Consider the following 19,438-nt stretch of genomic DNA (forward strand, 5'->3'; position numbering starts at 1 on the left):
AGGTCCACAGTCTAGGCCAGCTCATGCTCTGTTGAGATGGTTGCAAGGCCGACCAGCCTCTCCTGAGTCATTGTGGAGCGTAGAAGAGTTTTTATTAACTTTAACTTGGAGAAGCTGCTTTCTCCACTGGCAACTGTTACAGGAAATGTTAGACATATGTGCAGAGCAACAAAACCATTTGGAAAGGGAGTGGTCATCTTATTTGTGCACATATATTCCAGAACAGCCTTTGGAGTTGATCCTACTGAAATGTATCTTGAAAGGGCTTTCTGTTTATCACCTAAATCACTTGCATCAATATTGCACATGTCATCATGTGTCAACACTGTCTCTACTGCCCTGCGTTGCTGGTGTAGGCCTTCTTCAGGTAGAGTGAGGAGTTTTGGAATATCATACAACATCCCAAATATACTGCTGTGTTCCTTGAGCTGCATGAAACGTTCTTCAACTGACTGTATTGCACAATCTAGCACCTGCCTTCTCATAGCATGCCAGATTTCTAGCCAGATTTTTCCAGTCCTGTGATCCTGAAGAACCCAATGTGGCTTGAACATTAGACTGGAAGAGTTTGCAACAAAAACAGTATGCAGCATTCTGGGTTTTTGAGTACATAAGCCATGGCCTCTTCACTTTGTCACCATTGGGGATATCACGCCAGTAATGTGTTGGATGGTAACTTCTATTTTCATTGTCTTTGGGGAACATGAAGTTTTTCATTTACTGTGGCCCATGCAGTACAAGGAAGTCCCTCCAGCTACTGCTCAAGTGGGTCCACAGTCCTGGATCATCTAGATTTAAGGAACTAAACTCAGCAGCAGCTGTTTCTTGCGCCTCCAACACACTCATCTCTGATCTATATTTTTCTTCGGAAATGTACATGGTTACATCCATTTGAGATGGAGATATGGATACTGCAATAGCTGCCAGGTCACCTGCACTCTGACTAACTGGTAGATCAGGCATCTCCTTACCACTCACATCCTTACTGGGGCCGGAAGGCTCACTGTGAACATTTGTGTCTATGTATCTCAGGAAAGCTCCTTCCTGCTTAGATAGAAAAGCTTCCATTGCTTTCTTTCTTTTTCTGAATGCTGCCCCAAAGGGGCATTTTCTTCTTTCACTCATGACAGCTGTTCTGTGCCAGCTATAGTGGCTCTCAACACTCAGTCGAAGGGGACAAACCTGAGTGAAGGAAGATATCAACGTCTTAAGGGCCTAACTGGCTCCTACTACTTCAGTTGACTGCCTGTTCTCCTCAAGTGGGTTCAGGGAAGCAGCAGGAAACAGGAAGCTCCCTGAGAAGCTGGAGTTAATCAGTCCAAGCTCCTGGGAGTGCTAGAGGGGTACATAAGAAGCTCCTCCTCCTCTCTCTCCCTGCAACTCCTGCTGCTTTCTGCTATTCCCTCTCACCTTTTGTCCTGCCTGCCTGTTATGTATCTTGTGCCTTCCTTCCTCCAGCACAGCACTCCACCATCTCTGTGCATCTAGAGCAGAGAGAATACATATACACCAGCAGCAGACACAATTTTCTATATTCTGGGTCCTAGCGGCCCCCACAGTCTAGCACCTGAGGTGGCTGCCTCAGTTCATCTCATGGTAAGGCCAGCCACAACTGCTAATATCTTAGAAACTGGCTATTCTAAGAAAAGGAAGACTTCAGAGCTCCAAAGTCTAAACAATAAATCAGTTTACCTCTTGTATGGGGAAAGAAAATGACAGAAATTCTTTTTTCATATAAGTTAACAATTTGAAAGCATTCTAGGCAGCTAGAACAAATCTTGGCATTATTTAAACTTCACTACAGTGACTGTCATCAGTCATTATCAATTGATACTATATCAAATAAGCATTATGCACTGTAGAAATTAGGCAATTAAATAGAGAAAATAAACAAAAAACGGATTTTAAAAACTTTGACATTAATTAAAAAATAAAATACAAATAAGCTGTGCATTTGTGAAAGGATATTAACATTGCTCACGTGCCCCATTAGACAGAAGGCCATAAGGCATCTGTGAAGTAATATCTGCAGCTCACAAAGTAGCTTTCCTCCCAAAGTGCATACAAAATAATATATAGGGGTCAACACACTGTCCAAGGTGGATCCTGATTGCAAAACGGATGGGGGCATGGCCCTGACTCCTCCTGCTCCCCCGGTAGGTTGAGGTGTATTCTCACAATCTGTTGAATGGGCCAGGAGGAGGAAGAGGAGGAAAGAGCCTCCTTGTGCCCTTCTGTAGGAATATAGGCCCTCATTAGATTTGAGTGAATTATGGTTTTAAATTGAGTTGGGATATTAGCATGCACGAAAGGCACAAAGCCTGTGACCAAAAAAAATAAGATCACAAAAAAAGAAGAGGAGTTGTGTTAAACTTGTAGTGAAACTTCAAAATACTTGTGTTATCTTATTTAAGGTTTGGGCTGAAATAATAGAAATAAAACATGGGTTAATTGGTACCAGGTGCATTACATAATTGGCTACATAAGAAACTGCTTCATCTGGCCTTAGCTAAAGTCTGAGACATGGCAATGACATCACTTGTTTGCTAACGGGGGTATACAAAAATAATCCCTGCCTAACCATGTCGTAGCTGACCAATATGTGTCTAAGCACCATGGGTTTAGCCCATTTGCAAGTATCTTGATCAAACACTTGTAAGTGTTCTGTTAGAGCTTGGATGTAATAACTGCTTATTTGTCAGGCTTTTTAGGCATGTTTAGAGCAATTGTATAAATACCATTCAGCCTAATGAAGTGGGTATTCACTCACAAAAGCTTATGGTCCAATACATGTTAGTCTTTAAGGGGCCACAGAACTCTTTGTTGCTCCATTCAGCCTTTGTATTTCATAAAGGCATTTATGGTTAAATGAGTGTCATGGTAATATCCTGCATAAACAATAATCCCAGAACCTTCTTCTCCACTCCATCGCACTAGACCAGGGATTATATGGCGCTTACTAATTACAAATGGGACATATACAACATGGAGCATATTTGTCTCCCCAGTCTACCTCTTTGCAACCCCAAAATGCCAAGCTTGTAGTGAAACTGCTATTTTCTGTTATATATCTACCTTATTCAGAAACTGTGCTCCTCCAGAATACCATATGAGCCATACTTAAAGCATGACTATGTTGAAAATGTCTCTACTTTGCTGTTCAGGGAATAGGTCAGGTAATCAAAATATCCAGCGGTGAAGAGGTACCAATGAACTTCTGTATTACACTTTGCTCTCTCTAGTTCAATAACTTACAGTTTTGCCTTTATAATTTTTGCCATCTGCTCAAGTTCATCCATAGTTTCATCTAAGTCTTGGTTATTTTGGATTAATGCAAGATTTTGTTCCTCTAACTCTGTGAAGATCTGAAGTAACTGTTTTGGATCTGTGAAATATATTTCTGGCACCTAAGATAGAAGAAAGAAACATACATAGCATCTACTGGAAGAGGAGCTACATGTATTTTAGATAACTTCAGTTTTGCTGCAAATAATTCTTTCTAAAATTTAAAACAACAGAAAAGTGTTAATGACATGTACGGGGGGAATCTTAAGGAGCTGATTAAGAAAGATCTGTGGCTGATTTGAGCTGTTGTAGTGATGCAAAGCTACTGGACCAGAGCTGAGAACCTGGCCAATGGCTTGAACATGTGCAACCAAGTACACAATCTGGCCCAGAATTTCTGCAGTTTTTCCATAAGAAAAATCAAGTCATTAAAAGTAAAAAATAAATAAATCTCATTACTTTTCCAGAGTACACAGGTTCAGTCAAGAAGTATAGTTTTTCATTACCATATCCATGTCCAAGTCTTTCAAGGAATCTTCATGAATTGCACAATCACTTTCGCTTTCCCATCTGATATAAAAAGGAAGGAGAAAAGGAGTCAGTCCCTGGTTTCTAAGCCTAAAATCCCAATCCTATAAAAGCTTTCTGATTTCAATGTGTGGAAAGGGAACTCCCATCATTGAAAAAGATGTTTTCAACTCTTTGAAGACTTAGGAGGTATGCTGCCTGCCAGGGGCCCGTATCCGAGATGTTACAGAGGCATTGTCGAGGATTATCCGGCCTTCTGACTACTACCCCATGCTACTCATCCATGTGGGCACAAATGATACTGCGAGGTGTGACACTGAGCAGATCAAGAGTGATTACAGGGCTCTGGGAGTACGGGTTAAGGAGTTTGGAGCGCAGGTGGTATTCTCTTCGATTCTTCCTGTTGAAGGTAGGGGCCCGGGCAGAGACAGATGCATCGTGGAGGTGAATGCCTGGCTGCAAAGATGGTGTCGCCAGGAGGGCTTTGGCTTCCTCGACCACGGGATGCTATTTGAGGAAGGACTGCTAGGAACAGATGGTGTTCACCTTTCGAAGAGGGGAAAGGCCTTATTTGCACACAGACTGGCTAACCTAGTAAGGAGGGCTTTAAACTAGGTTCGACGGGGACAGGTGAGCAAAGCCCACAGGTAAGTGGGGAACAAGACCTGGGAGATGGGTTGGAAAGAGGAGGGAGCACGGGCTATAATGGCAGAGAGGAAGGAGGGTCAGGGCAAAGCTGGGAGGCAAGATCAAACCAGTATCTTAGATGCCTATATACAAATGCAAGAAGTATGGGTAATAAGCAGGAAGAACTGGAAGTGCTAATAAATAAATACAACTATGACATTATTGGCATTACTGAAACTTGGTGGGATAATACACACGACTGGAATGTTGGTGTGGATGGGTATAGTTTGCTCAGGAAGGATAGACAGGGGAAAAAGGGAGGAGGTGTTGCCTTATATATTAAAAATGTACACACTTGGACTGAGGTGGAGATGGACATAGGAGACGGAAGGGTGGAGAGTCTCTGGGTTAGGCTAAAAGGGGTAAAAAACACAGGTGATGTCATGCTGGGAGTCTACTACAGGCCACCTAATCAGTTGGAAGAGGTGGATGAGGCTTTTTTCAAACAACTAACAAAATCATCCAAAGCCCAAGATTTGGTGGTGATGGGGGACTTCAACTATCCAGATATATGTTGGGAAAATAACACCGCGGGGCACAGACTATCCAATAAGTTCCTGGACTGCATTGCAGACAACTTTTTATTTCAGAAAGTTGAAAAAGCTACTGGGGGGAAGCTGTTCTAGACTTGATTTTAACAAATAGGGAGGAACTTGTTGAGAATTTGAAAGTAGAAGGAAGCTTGGGTGAAAGTGATCATGAAATCATAGAATTTGCAATTCTAAGGAAGAGTAGAAGGGAGTACAGCAGAATAGAGACAATGGATTTCAGGAAGGCGGATTTTGGTAAGCTCAGAGAGCTGATAGGCAAGGTCCCATGGGAATTAAGACTGAGGGGAAAAACAACTGAGGAGAGTTGGCAGTTTTTCAAAGGGACGCTATTAAGGGCCCAAAAGCAAGTTATTCCGATGGTTAGGAAAGATAGAAAATGTGGCAAAAGACCACCTTGGCTTAACCACGAGATCTTGCGTGACCTACAAAATAAAAAGGCATCATATAAAAAATGGAAACTAGGTCAGATCACGAAGGATGAATGTAGGCAAATAACACAGGAATGCAGAGGCAAGATTCGAAAAGCAAAGGCACAAAATGAACTCAAACTAGCTATGGGAATAAAGGGAAACAAGAAGACTTTTTATCAATACATTAGAAGCAAGAGGAAGACTAAGGACAGGGTAGGCCCACTGCTCAGTGAGGAGGGGGAAACAGTAACGGGAGACTTGGAAATGGCAGAGATGCTTAATGACTTCTTTGTTTCGGTCTTCACTGAGAAGTCTGAAGGAATGTCTAGTATAGTGAATGCTTACGGGAAGAGGGTAGGTTTAGAAGAGAAAATAAGGAAAGAGCAAGTAAAAAATCACTTAGAAAAGTTAGATGCCTGCAAGTCACCAGGGCCTGATGAAATGCATCCTAGAATACTCAAGGAGTTAATAGAAGAGGTATCTGAGCCTCTAGCTATTATCTTTGGGAAATCATGGGAGACGGGGGAGATTCCAGAAGACTGGAAGGGGGCAAATATAGTGCCCATCTATAAAAAGGGAAATAAAAACAACCCAGGAAACTACAGACCAGTTAGTTTAACTTCTGTGCCAGGGAAGATAATGGAGCAGGTAATCAAAGAAATCATCTGCAAACACTTGGAAGGTGGTAAGGTGATAGGGAATAGCCAGCATGGATTTGTAAAGAACAAATCGTGTCAAACTAATCTGATAGCGTTCTTTGATAGGATAACGAGCCTTGTGGATAAGGGAGAAGAGGTGGATGTGATATACCTAGACTTTAGTAAGGCATTTGATACAGTCTCGCATGATATTCTTATAGATAAACTAGGAAAATACAATTTAGATGGGGCTACTATAAGGTGGGTGCATAACTGGCTGGATAACCGTACTCAGAGAGTAGTTGTTAATGGCTCCCAATCCTGCTGGAAAGGTATAACAAGTGGGGTTCCGCAGGGGTCTGTTTTGGGACCGGTTCTGTTCAATATCTTCATCAACGATTTAGATGTTGGCATAGAAAGTACGCTTATTAAGTTTGCGGACGATACCAAACTGGGAGGGATTGCAACTGCTTTGGAGGACAGGGTCAAAATTCAAAATGATCTGGACAAATTGGAGAAATGGTCTGAGGTAAACAGGATGAAGTTCAATAAAGATAAATGCAAAGTGCTCCACTTAGGAAGGAACAATCGGTTTCACACATACAGAATGGGAAGAGACTGTCTAGGAAGGAGTATGGCAGAAAGAGATCTAGGGGTCATAGTAGACCACAAGCTTAATATGAGTCAACAGTGTGATACTGTTGCAAAAAAAGCAAACGTGATTCGGGATGCATTAACAGGTGTGTTGTAAACAAGACACGAGAAGTCATTCTTCCGCTTTACTCTGCGCTGGTCAGGCCTCAGCTGGAGTATTGTGTCCAGTTCTGGGCACCGCATTTCAAGAAAGATGTGGAGAAACTGGAGAAGGTCCAGAGAAGAGCAACAAGAATGATTAAAGGTCTTGAGAACATGACCTATGAAGGAAGGCTGAAGGAATTGGGTTTGTTTAGTTTGGAAAAGAGAAGACTGAGAGGGGACATGATAGCAGTTTTCAGGTATCTAAAAGGGTGTCATCAGGAGGAGGGAGAAAACTTGTTCACCTTAGCCTCCAATGATAGAACAAGAAGCAATGGGCTTAAACTGCAGCAAGGGAGATTTAGGTTGGACATTAGGAAAAAGTTCCTAACTGTCAGGGTAGTTAAACACTGGAATAGATTGACTAGGGAAGTTGTGGAATCTCCATCTCTGGAGATATTTAAGAGTAGGTTAGATAAATGTCTATTAGGGATGGTCTAGACAATATTTGGTCCTGCCATGAGGGCAGGGGACTGGACTCGATGACCTCTCAAGGTCCCTTCCAGTCCTAGAGTCTATGAATCTATGAATCTGTTAGGCCTTAGTCTTCTCCATATATGCACAATAGTCTTGTTTTCTCAACAACACGAAAGCATGCAGTGGAGAGAAGGGAGGAACTGAAGCTTTAACCAACAGGATTAAATTTGATTTTATAAAGCAACTCTCACACCTATTACTGCATGGGAACTATTTCAATGCACTGTCCTTTACTTACAGATTCTTCAGGACTCTATTGTACCTACAAGAATAGTTACTGCCCTTTTCAATAATAGCTGCTTTATAAGTGCTTCCCAAAGTTGTGTGTTATATACAGGTATTAATGACTATGTAGGCAAACGGAGCAATCGTTGTGAGCTCAATAGCTCACACGTTGCCTTGGATATATCTATTTTTAAAATTGGGACAGCCCTTCAGCAGGTTCCAGCACATAATCAAGGGCAGAAACATGGCAAAACGGATGGGCAAAACAGAGACGTCTATCTGCAAAGAAAAACAACATTAACTAAAAGAGGATGAAAAGGACGGTTAACTATATACGATGCTAAATTACAGTTCTCAGTTTTGTCCGACCCTGCTCCCCTTTGTTTCTCCCAGTTCTCTTGTCTTTCTACTCCACTGCTCTGTAACCAGTGCTGCACCTCCTGTGGGAGCCCCTCTGCCAAGCCTAACTGTGAGCCTTCAGCCACAAGACAATTAATTTTGCTGTCCCATCACAGGCACCTTCACCTGATACTGGTCTGGCTCCAGATGTTCACTGACAAAATTTTCATTCAGTCATCATACTTCTCCTGGTGTGAATAATCACAACAAACTCTTCGGCCTTCATCCACACGTCACCTTAATACTAAGTTGTTGATTTAAAGTTGCTAGCATCGATGATTGTTAAATCCTTCTATCTACCAGATGTCAATGCTCACAACAGAGGCTAACCTAGGTGCAGAGGAACACATAAATGTGGATCCTTCTAGTTGGCTTTGGCCATTGGTACCACTACCAAATCACTATCACTATGGAGGTGGGAGAATTATTGATAAACATCCTTACTGTGGTATGTAGGTATCTGTTATAATTGCATTTCTTATTTTCATTTGCTCTCTTACTTGATATATTTTCTTCTTATTGTACACAGGAAGATGGAGAAAGCAAACTAAGAATGGAGAAAGCAAATTTTGTCTGATGCTATACCTTGATGATGTCTTTTTTTTATCAGTCAAGATGGATTTGCACTCACTTAACATTTTCACTTCTTCACCCAAGTCTGCTTCTGTGAGCTTTCTAGAAGACCTGCGTTCATTTTCTTCAAAATGTGAAGAGATAAAAGGATAAATTTGAAAGTAAATATGTATCCAAATTATAATATTATTCATCTATATGAACATGAACTTACACACTAAGGGGTATATTCTTATCTTGATCCTTGGAATATTACCAGCCATGGTCTCCAGATGTTAAGGTGGTGTATTTTATCAGTTTGTTTATAACTATCATACAGTTTCTTTCTAAATATATATTAGATAAATACAAAGAAATCCTGTTTTCATAACTTGTAAATGAAACCAATGTTATTTTAAGGCTTCTGAATAATAACAACTTCTTACCCACTTTATAAAAGTCATATGTGATGTGTTTTCCTTGCTTTGGACTTGAGGCACCAAGAAATTTTTCCTTTGTGCTGTGATTCAGTTTCTTTTTTCAGTGCCTAGCAGTGAAGCAGCTAAACTTCACCTTCATCTATATGTAGCTCTCTAATCAATACATGTTGATATTCATCTCAATATACTTATTTTACAGATGTCCTCAGTGAGGAACAGAGTATTTAAGTGCTTTGCCCATGGCCACATGGTGAATCAGTAGCAGAGCTATGTAATCTAGAGTTCATAGCTTTTAATGCCAGAAAGGACCATTAGATTATCTAGCCTGACCTCCTATATGTCACAGGCCATTGAATTTCACCCACTTACCCCTGCATTGAGCTCAATAGCTTGTGTGGGACTAAAGCATATCTTATAAAAAGATGGTTCTATTCACCAGTGGATTGCTTTAGCCGCTAGGGAACATTAACAAATAACTCCTCAATTACAATACTTTTAACTAACTATTCAGTCATACGTTTTCTTCATATTAACTTTCTATTATAACTTTTATAAAATATCAGAACCCTGAAAAATACACTAGAAAAGATATCTCATCCAAGTTCCATTTCATCATAAAACTTGTCTTGTCTGCACTGTATTTGCATAAACAAATTGGTTTGTATTCTTATTTTCAATGGTGTTTTACCCTCTCTTGTTTTTCTTCTCTAGATATGGAAAGACGCAAGTCCTAAAATGTTCACTTAGGTCTGATCTGGAAAATGGGTATAGACATGCTTAATTTACACCCAGAAGTAGTCCCATTTACGTCAATGGGACTACCTGCAGGTGTAAAGTTAAGTGCATATTTAAGTCTTTACAGGTTTGGGGCAATAAGCTGCAAAACAAGGAGCACAGAATGGTCCAAAATAGGGATGTAGAGTTTCTAATTTTCCATTGTTTATTTGTATAATCACCATCACTCATACATATACCATCATGTTTTGTCAATGTAACCTAGGCCTATATTTAGTAAAAGTTTGCTCAGAAAGGGAAAATTCCATTCACATCTCATGTAACTCTTGGAAAAACTTTAAAAACTATCCTGGCCACACCTCCTACTTTTTCCTTCCTAGCATGTATTTGGAGAGGGTTCAGAAAAGAGCCACAAGAATAATTAAAGGATTGTAAAACATGCCTTATAGTGACAAACTCAAGGAGCTCAATCTGTTTCGCATATCAAGAAGAAGGTTACGTGGTGACTTGATTCCAGTCTGTAAGTGTGACAGATTGACAATATCCTGAACAAACCTTACAGAATTAAGATAAACTTTACCGAAATAAGTTAAACCTTATTGAATGAGGGTTAACATTTTTTGGAGTTCACGGCATTACAAGTGCAAATGTTTATGTACTATTGTGAAATTGTATGGAACTTCTTTAACAGAAAGACAAGATTATTGCAGTCCCTGGAAGGTAGGAGGAAGTTCAAAGGTTTTTTTGGAACAATACATTGAAGTGGATTTCCTTAAGAAATATATTGAGGTGAAGAGAATGCAAATTCTCCCCCTACAAAGCCATCCTTTTGAAGATATGCCCTAGGGGGAGAATCTTTGTGTACTAACTACTGGTTCCTGAGACTCCAGTTCAAAGACTCGAACCATATAATAAGGGAACTGAACGTGTTATGAGGGTGCTTGTTCTGTACTGAAGCTCTGAACTTATAACCACAAGGATGCCCCTAGGATGGGTATTAAAAGACTGCACTTGTCAGAACCCATGTGAGAGTCGGGATGAACTCTGGTAAGCTTATTACCATGCATGTATGTTCTCTTACTGTTTTTAATGTTTTCTCTGTAATGTTTCTTACCTTGAGAAAAATGGGTTTGCTTAGAAAATACTATGTGGTAACTTATATGTGTAGCAATTGCACTGTTCTCTGTATTTGAAGAGAAAGCAAGCAAGTGTCCTAGGGCATCTGTCGGTGCTGGGAATGACAGAGTGGAGGCAGGGAACTGTCCAGCCTGGGAATGCCCTGGGCAAAGGAAGAGAGACTGGTGTCTCCACCCAAGAGACGCAACAGCTGGGGTGCTGAAAGCCGAGAGTGGATTCCCTTGCTGAACTACTGAAATACAGGTGCAGTTGGCCTTAACTGTGACAGTAAGAACCTACATGGGGAACAGAAATTTGATAACAGAGGGCTTTTCAATCTAGGGGACAAAGTATAATAAGATCCAATGGATGGAAGCTGAAACTAAACACAAACTCAGAATGAAGCACAAATTTTAACTGTGAGGGTAATTCACCCTCAAAACAATTTACCAAGACTTGAGATGGATTCTCCAACCCGGAAAATTTTAAAATCAAGATTGGATGTTTTTCCAAAAGATATGCTCTCATTCAAATGGGAATTAATTCAGAGAAGTCCTGTGTTATACAGGCAGCCAAACTACAGGACCACAGTTGTCCTTTCTGGCTTTATAATCTATGATTTTGTGAAAATAGTATCTTAATTCCTTAGGGGTTCATTTGAGGAATAAGAGTCAGGATACTCAGACTCAGACTCAGACTATAGGACTGGAAGGGACCTCGAGAGGTCATCGAGTCCAGTCCCCTGCCCTCATGGCAGGACCAAGTACTGTCTAGACCATCCCTAATAGACATTTATCTAACCTACTCTTAAATATCTCCAGAGATGGAGATTCCACAACTTCCCTAGGCAATCTATTCCAGTGTTTAACTACCCTGACAGTTAGGAACTTTTTCCTAATGTCCAACCTAAATCTCCCTTGCTGCAGTTTAAGCCCATTGCTTCTTGTTCTATCATTGGAGGCTAAGGTGAACAAGTTTTCTCCCTCCTCCTGATGACACCCTTTTAGATACCTGAAAACTGCTATCATGTCCCCTCTCAGTCTTCTCTTTTCCAAACTAAACAAACCCAATTCCTTCAGCCTTCCTTCATAGGTCATGTTCTCAAGACCTTTAATCATTCTTGTTGCTCTTCTCTGGACCCTCTCCAATTTTTCCACATCTTTCTTGAAATGCGGTGCCCATTGCAATTGCCCATACAATCATAATCCTCTGTTTCCTATACCATAATTGCAAAGAGGAGATAGCAATCCTCTATTTTGGGGTACATCAGAGGCAACTTGAGTTCTAGTTTCCCCAGTCTGATCAATCTGAGGTAATCTTGCCCCTCTCTTTCTTCCACCCCCACCAAAAGAAGAGATTCCTTCCACTATAGGGCATTTCCTCAAGTTTCTTCCCTACTTGCAGGAATACCAGTACCTAGACTACAGAGGTGGCCATTTAAATCAACAACTTAGTATTAAGATGACTTGTGGATGAAGGCCCAAGAGTTTGTTGTGATTATTCACACCAGGAGAAGTATGATGACTGAATGAAAATTTTGTCGGTGAACATCTGGAGCCAGACCAGTATCAGGTGAAGGTGCCTGTGATGGGACAGCTAAATTAACTGTCTCTCCAGAGGTGGTACAGAGCGGTGCAAAGAGGAACAACATGGGGAGGGGGGGCCAATGTTTTGCCCCCCACCACCACCCAGGAGGCTGTTGCATGTGGCCACGGTGGCCACATTTGTTCTAAACAGTCAGGCTTTGTGTTGGGAATTCCACAACAGCAGCAGGGAGGGAAAGGATGGAATCCATACCCAAACCTGCAGCCGGGCAACAGAGGTACAGTGCATAATTTCTATGGCCACTGAACAGTGACTACAGCCCCTTCTAACTCCTATGAAAGGGTGCAGTGAGACTGGATCAGCATAAGCACCAATCTAGTGGTCCTTTACCTGCCTTGCCCCAGTAGGCTCTTCTGTGTCAGGCTATTTGAAACTGAGGCCTGGTCTACACTACAGAGTTAGGTCAACATAAAGCCATCGTAAGGCGTAAGGTAGACGTTGCTCCCACCGACGTAAATCGCCCGCTACACTGACCTCATAACTCCACCTTTGCAAGCAATGTAGCCCTTAGGTGGAGGTAGTCAGGAGACAGTGTGTCGTGTTGACAATGTGTTACTTCGCCTGTTTTTGGCTGTCAACCTCATGCAGGGCTCAAAGCTGGAGACACCCCCACCCTCCCTGGGGCTGACAGTCTGAGCTGTAAGCTCCACGTGAGGCTCACAACTGGAGCCCCCCACCCCAGGGTAGGGGTGGGAACTGCAGCTGTCAGTGCCCCACACCATTAAGCTGGTGGAAGTATTTCTGGTGAAGACACACACCACTGACAGAGGGGGCATAGTGTGGACAGGAAGCACCACAGTAAGTACTGCAATCCCTGTTTCACTTAGGTTGAGTTAATTTTGTAGTGTGCACTCATATGTCCGGCTGCTTCACCTGTGCACTCATATGTCTGGCTGCTTCATCTGTGCACCCTCTGCCCCTGCTCCTCACAGACACAACCCTACTAAGGAGAGGACCTTGCATGAACTCCCTATGACTGTGTGAATTTTACCATCAGTGAACAGGAATACCTTCCCCACCCTGCTGCATAGACCTCATACCTTTGTTATCATGCACCGCTGTTCTCTGGTGACAACTCGCACTTAGAGCTGATGCTTTCCTATTGTGTCCAGCACTTTTCTCAAAGGAGCTGACGCGCCTGTCTGTACTTGCTGCATAGAGTCTATCTAAAGATATAAACAGCACTATAACTGAAGAGTTTTACTAAAAGAAATGTGGCTTGACTGACAGTAACAACAAAGGTACTGCTCTGATTTACTGTGAAAGCAAGTGGAGAATATAATGGGATCTAAATAAAGAATAACGTAAAGGAACTTTTTATCTGAGGTACAGCTAAACCAAGAAAGCTCTTCCAACTGCTACAGGGAAAAACAAATAGTAATACGGGAAATGGCCTTTAACAGTAAGGTCTTGTCTGCACAAGAAACTTGCGCTAGTTAAGCTAAAATCAGTTTTTAATTTGATTTAGCTTAACTGGTGCAAACCCATGTAGACACTTCTTATACTGATTAAAACTTGATTTAGAAGATTCCTTACCAGTTTAAGCTAAATCAATGCAAGACAGGCTTAAATTAATTTAAGTATCCACATAGAGGTTTCCACTGCTTTAATTAAATCAATTTAAAAATGCACCTTTAATTAAACTTTTAATATAAACGAGGCCTAAGTGAGGCCTCTAGAAGAAAATAAACATTCATGTTAGGAAGCTAGCTTAAACAGGCTTCAAAAGACGCAACTCACTAATGGGGGCTTATGTCAGCCACATTATTTACCTCGAATTGCCAACCTTACATATTCAAAAAATCATGAGTCAAGACCTCAAAATCATGAGACTGGTTTAAAAATCATGAATTTTTTAAAAAAAGAGGTAATAAATTTGGGGTTCTTTTTATTTGTCTTCTGGTTTTTGAGTCTTTAAGGTGCACTTGCTTCATTTTTTTTCAGGCTTTTCTCTGTAACCATGAGGGCTAGAAACTTACTTTTTTAAAAACTGAAAGCTGAGCTCTCACACAATCTGTGGATTCCAGAAGCTAGGGTTTTAAGGGAAAAAAACACCAAAATTGCGAGACTTGTGGTAAAATTATGAGAGTTGGCAACGCTGAAAGGGAATCAGCATCTGATCACTTCATTTTTGAAAGTCCTGACTTGTGTGTGTTTAAATTTTCAGCCTTAATCACATTTATATAGATTGTGCTTTATATTTTCAGATACATACTTTGCTTTAAAAAAATAGAACCGTGGTGTGGTTGGCGTGGAATTGAAGAACTTATCTTCTCTTTGCGTGCACTTTCTTTTTCTTGGTGTGGAGTGAAAGCACATGTAATCATTTCTCTCTGCATGATCTCTCTTTCTCTCTGTTTGTCTATTCTTGCTTTCAACTTTTTTGTTCTCTGTTCTTCTTGCCATTCTTTAGGAGAAAGTTTCATCAAAAAATCTTCATAATATAAACTCTCCATGAGAAGGAATTCGGCATTTGCAATTTCACTACAAAAATATGTTAAGAGTATACAGTTAATATACAAGCAGATATACAAAAAATGTAAAGTTTAAATTATATCAGCTTAAAATGACATTATCAGTCACATATTACACTGGCATTTTTCAAAATGTCGGTTACTGAGAAACCCTCTCACATCTGGATCAGGAGGTGACTTCAAAGTTCCTCCTCAGCATATGGACTCATACTTATTATAGATAATATGGTGCAGAACTAAAAAGGTGTGTTGAACTGTTCACAGCCTTTCAATGAAACACTAAACACATGTTCTTTCTGCTGATCTCTCAGGAAAGTGAATGAGAATTTCTTACCTGATCATTTTCTTTCTGCTAACCATCTCTCTCCCCATTTATCCCTAATGTGTTAATGTCCCCCCACTCTAAGAAATTTGGAGTGGTCCAGTGTTGTTGCTGCATACTGTAGGACTAAGCACCACCCTTTAGGTCAGGCCACCAAGCCATTAGAAGAGTTCTTCCAGAGCAAAAGAAACACTCCAGCAACTGATTTATTAGTATTTAGAGAACTTCCTGATATACTAATTAACCCCAATAAAATTATAAAAGGGGTAAAAAACAAGATGTCATGGTAGGGATCTACTACAGACCACCTAACCAGGAAGAAGAGGTGGATGAGGCTTTTTTTTAAACAACTAAAAAATCATCCAAAGCACAGGACTTGGTGGTGATGGGGGACTTCAACTACCCAGACATCTCTTAGGAAAATAACAGAGCAGGGCACAGATTATCTAATAAGTTTTTGGAATGTATTGGAAACAATTTTTTATTTCAGAAGGTGGAGACAGCTATTAGGGGAGAGGCTTTTCTAGATTTGATATTGACAAATAGGGAGGAACTTTGTCCAATCTGGACAAATTGGAGAAATGGTCTGAGGTAAACCGGATGAAGTTTAATAAAGACAAATGCAAAGTGCTCCACTTAGGAAGGAACAATCAGTTTCACACATACAGAATGAGAAGAGACTGTCCAGGAAGGAGTACGGCAGAAAGGGATCTAGGGGTTATAGTGGACCACAAGCTAAATATGAGTCAACAGTGTGATGCTGTTGCAAAAAAAGCAAACGTGATTCTGGGATGCATTAACAGGTGTGTTGTGAGCAAGACAAGAGAAATCATTCTTCCGCTCTACTCTGCGCTGGTTAGGCCTAAACTGGAGTATTGTGTCCAGTTCTGGGCACCGCATTTCAAGAAAGATGCGGAGAAACTGGAGAGGGTCCAGAGAAGAGCAACAAGAATGATTAAAGGTCTTGAGAACATGACCTACGAAGGAAGGCTGAAAGAATTGGGTTTGTTTAGTTTGGAAAAGAGAAAACTGAGAAGGGACATGATAGCAGTTTTCAGGTATCTAAAAGGGTGTCATAAGGAGGAGGGAGAGAACTTGTTCACCTTAGCCTCTAAGGATAGAACAAGAAGCAATGGGCTTAAACTGCAGCAAGGGAGGTTTAGGTTGGACATTAGGAAAAAGTTCCTGTCAGGGTGGTTAAACACTGGAATAAATTGCCTAGGGAGGTTGTAGAATCTCCATGTCTGGAGATCTTTAAGAATAGGTAAGATAAATGTCTATCAGGGATGGTATCAGGGGTGAAAGTAACTTAAAGGACTTACCGGTACTCCAGAGTCCTGCAGAAGGGGAGGGGCCTCAACTGGAAGAGGCGTGGCTTCTATCGGAAGAGGTGGGGCCTTTAAATCCTGGGCCTTTTAAATCAGGATTTAAAGGGCTCAGGGATTTGGCTGAAGCTAGGAGCTGGGCCCTTTAAATCATCCCTGGAGCTACCAGCTGCAGAGGCGGCTGGGAGCCCTGGGGTTTGGGCAGGAGTGAAAGTAAATTACATTTCTTACCCATATGGTCCAATCACAAGCAACCCACCTCTCCTACGTACTTCATGGATCCCTCCCATTGCATGACATAGATGAGAAAATAAAGCTACTTTTACTACTACAAGTACTGTCTGTAATAAAACTTTACTATTGGAATAAGCCTGAAAAAGTGAAAACTCACTGTCACATTTTTCTCTGCGTCTTCCCTCCTCCTCCAGTCAGGCTGCCGACACTAGGCTCCATGCTTTCTCCTTGCCTGGCACTCAGCAGCTGCAGGGGCTTCCCTCTAGCTTGCAGCAGAGAACAAGGAGACTGGCTGAGGGAGGGAGGGAGAAGCCTGCCTCCTGCATAAGAACAGTTTAAACTCAGCTGTTCCCTGTGTGGTTCAGTAACATTTCAAAGAGGATCTGCACGCAGTTTGGACATCACAACCATGATCTTCTGCTGGGGAGGGAATGGGATAGATTTGAACTTGGAAATAGCTCCTGATTTTGATTGTGTTTTTTGTGTATAGGAGATCCCCTCATCCCGGCAGCAGAAAAGAACTGTCCCTGCCATGGTCACCCCCCCACCTCACCCCCAACAGCAACTGGGAGTGAAATCAACAAGGATGCCAGAAACAGCTCCCAACCCTGGGGGCTGAACTGCGCAGGGAACAGCTGAGTTTAAACTGTTCTTATGCAGGCAGCAGCAGCAGGCATCTCAGCCAGTCTCCCTACTGCAAGCTAGAGCCTAGAGGAGAACCTCTGCTCAGGGGAGTAGCAGGGGAGGAATGCAGAGCCTTGTCTGCAGCCTGGCTGGAGGAGGGGGAGGGAGGAGATGAGAAACCAGTGTGACAGGAAGTTTTCCCCTTCCACCTGCTTTTATTAGCTCTGGATTTAAGCTGTGCAGCCAAATGCTTGTATTTGTTGTGTATATTAGTATTGGAGAGATCCCCTCATCCCAGGGGCAGAAATGGACTGCCCCTGCCATGGTCAAACACACCCTCCCCCCTTCCCCCAGCTACTGTGAGTGAAATCAACAAGGATGCCAGAAACTGCTCCTAACCCCGGGTGCTGAACTGCTCAGGGAACAGCTGAGTTTAAACTATTTTTATCCAGGGGGCAGGCTTCTCCCTCCCTCAGGCAGTCTCCTTTTCTTACCAGTCCTCTGTACTGGCCCGTACAGGCTTACTTTCACCTCTGGATGGTCTAGACAGTATTGGTCCCGCCATGAGGGCAGGGGACTGAATTCAATGACCTGTCGAGGTCCCTTCCAGTCCTAGAGTCTATGAATCGATGAACTTATTGAGAATTTGAAAGTGGAAGGCAGCTTGGGTGAAAGTGATCATAAAATGATAGAGTTCATGATTCTACGGAATGGTGGGAGGGAGAACAGCAAAATAAAGACAATGGATTTCAAGAAGGCAGACTTTAGCACACTCAGGGAGTTGGTAAGTAAGATCCCATGGGAAGCAAGTCTAAGGGGAAAAACAAGAGAAGACAGTTGGCAGCTTTTAAAAGAGACATTATTAAGGGCACAAGAGCAAACTATCCCACTGTATAGAAAAAACAGGAAGAATGGCAAGAGATTGCCCTGGCTTACCCAGGAGATCTTCAATGATCTAAAAATCAAAAAAGAGTCCTACAAAAAGTGGAAACTAGGTCAAATTACAAAGGATGAATATAAACAAACACCACAAGTATGTAGGGACAAAATTAGAAAGGCCTAGGCATAAAATGAGATCAAACTAGCTAGAGACATAAGGGGTAACAAGAAAACATTCTACAAATACATTAGAAGCAAGAGGAAGACTAAGGACAGGATAGGCCCGTTACTCAATTGGGGGGGCGGGGAAGGGTAATAATATCAGAAAATGTGGAAATGGCAGAAGTGCTTAATGACTTACTTGTTTCGGTTTTCATCAAGAAAGTTGGTGATGATTGGACGTCTAACATAGTGAATGCCAATGAAAATGAGGTAGGATCAGAAGAGATTAAAATAGGGAATGAACAAGTTAAAAATTACTTGGACAAATTAGATGTCTCCAAATCACCAGGGCCTGATGAAATGCATCCTAGAATACTCAAGGAGCTGACTGAGGAGATATCTGAGCCACTAGCGATTATATTTGAAAAGTCATGGAAGACAGGAGAGATTCCAGAAGACTGGAAAAGGGCAAATATAGTGCCAATCTATAAAAAGGGAAATAAGGACAACTCGGGGAATTACAGACCAATCAGCTTAACTTCTGTATCTGGAAAAATAATGTAGTAAATAATTAAGCAATCAATTTGCAAACATCTAGAAGATAATAAGGTGATAAGTAACAGTCAGCATGGATTTGTCAAAAACAAATCATGTCAAACCAACCTGATAGCTTTCTTTGACAGGGTAACAAACTTTGTGGATGGGGGAAAGCGGTAAATGTGGTATATCTTGACTTTAGTAAAGCTTTTGATACTGTCTTGCCTGACCTTATCACAAACAAACCAGGGAAATGCAACCTAGATGGAGCTACTATAAGGTGGGTGTAAAACTGGTTGGAAAACTGTTCCTAGAGAGTAGTTATCAGTGATTCAGAGTCATGCTGGAAAGGCATAACAAGTGGGGTCCCACAGGGATCAGCTCTGAGTCTGGTTCTATTCAATATCTTCATCAATGATTTAGATAATGGCATACAGA

The 19,438-nt window shown here is 41.6% G+C and overlaps 1 protein-coding gene across 1 annotated transcript in view; it reads right to left on the reverse strand.

Moving 5' to 3' along the window:
* The window catches only part of CCDC38 (coiled-coil domain containing 38), a 46,996-nt gene that overhangs the window by 12,911 nt on the left and 14,647 nt on the right, over positions 1-19,438 (reverse strand). The window contains exons 6-11 of the mRNA XM_050935422.1: positions 14,659-14,927; positions 13,484-13,609; positions 8,627-8,692; positions 8,440-8,542; positions 3,792-3,855; positions 3,256-3,407 (exon numbers count right to left, since the gene is read on the reverse strand). Of these exons, the coding sequence (XP_050791379.1) occupies positions 3,256-3,407; positions 3,792-3,855; positions 8,440-8,542; positions 8,627-8,692; positions 13,484-13,609; positions 14,659-14,927 (780 nt within the window). The remainder of the gene's footprint in view (positions 1-3,255; positions 3,408-3,791; positions 3,856-8,439; positions 8,543-8,626; positions 8,693-13,483; positions 13,610-14,658; positions 14,928-19,438) is intronic.

Source organism: Gopherus flavomarginatus, chromosome 1, assembly GCF_025201925.1.
Source record: "Gopherus flavomarginatus isolate rGopFla2 chromosome 1, rGopFla2.mat.asm, whole genome shotgun sequence".
Lineage (NCBI taxonomy): Eukaryota > Metazoa > Chordata > Testudines > Testudinidae > Gopherus > Gopherus flavomarginatus.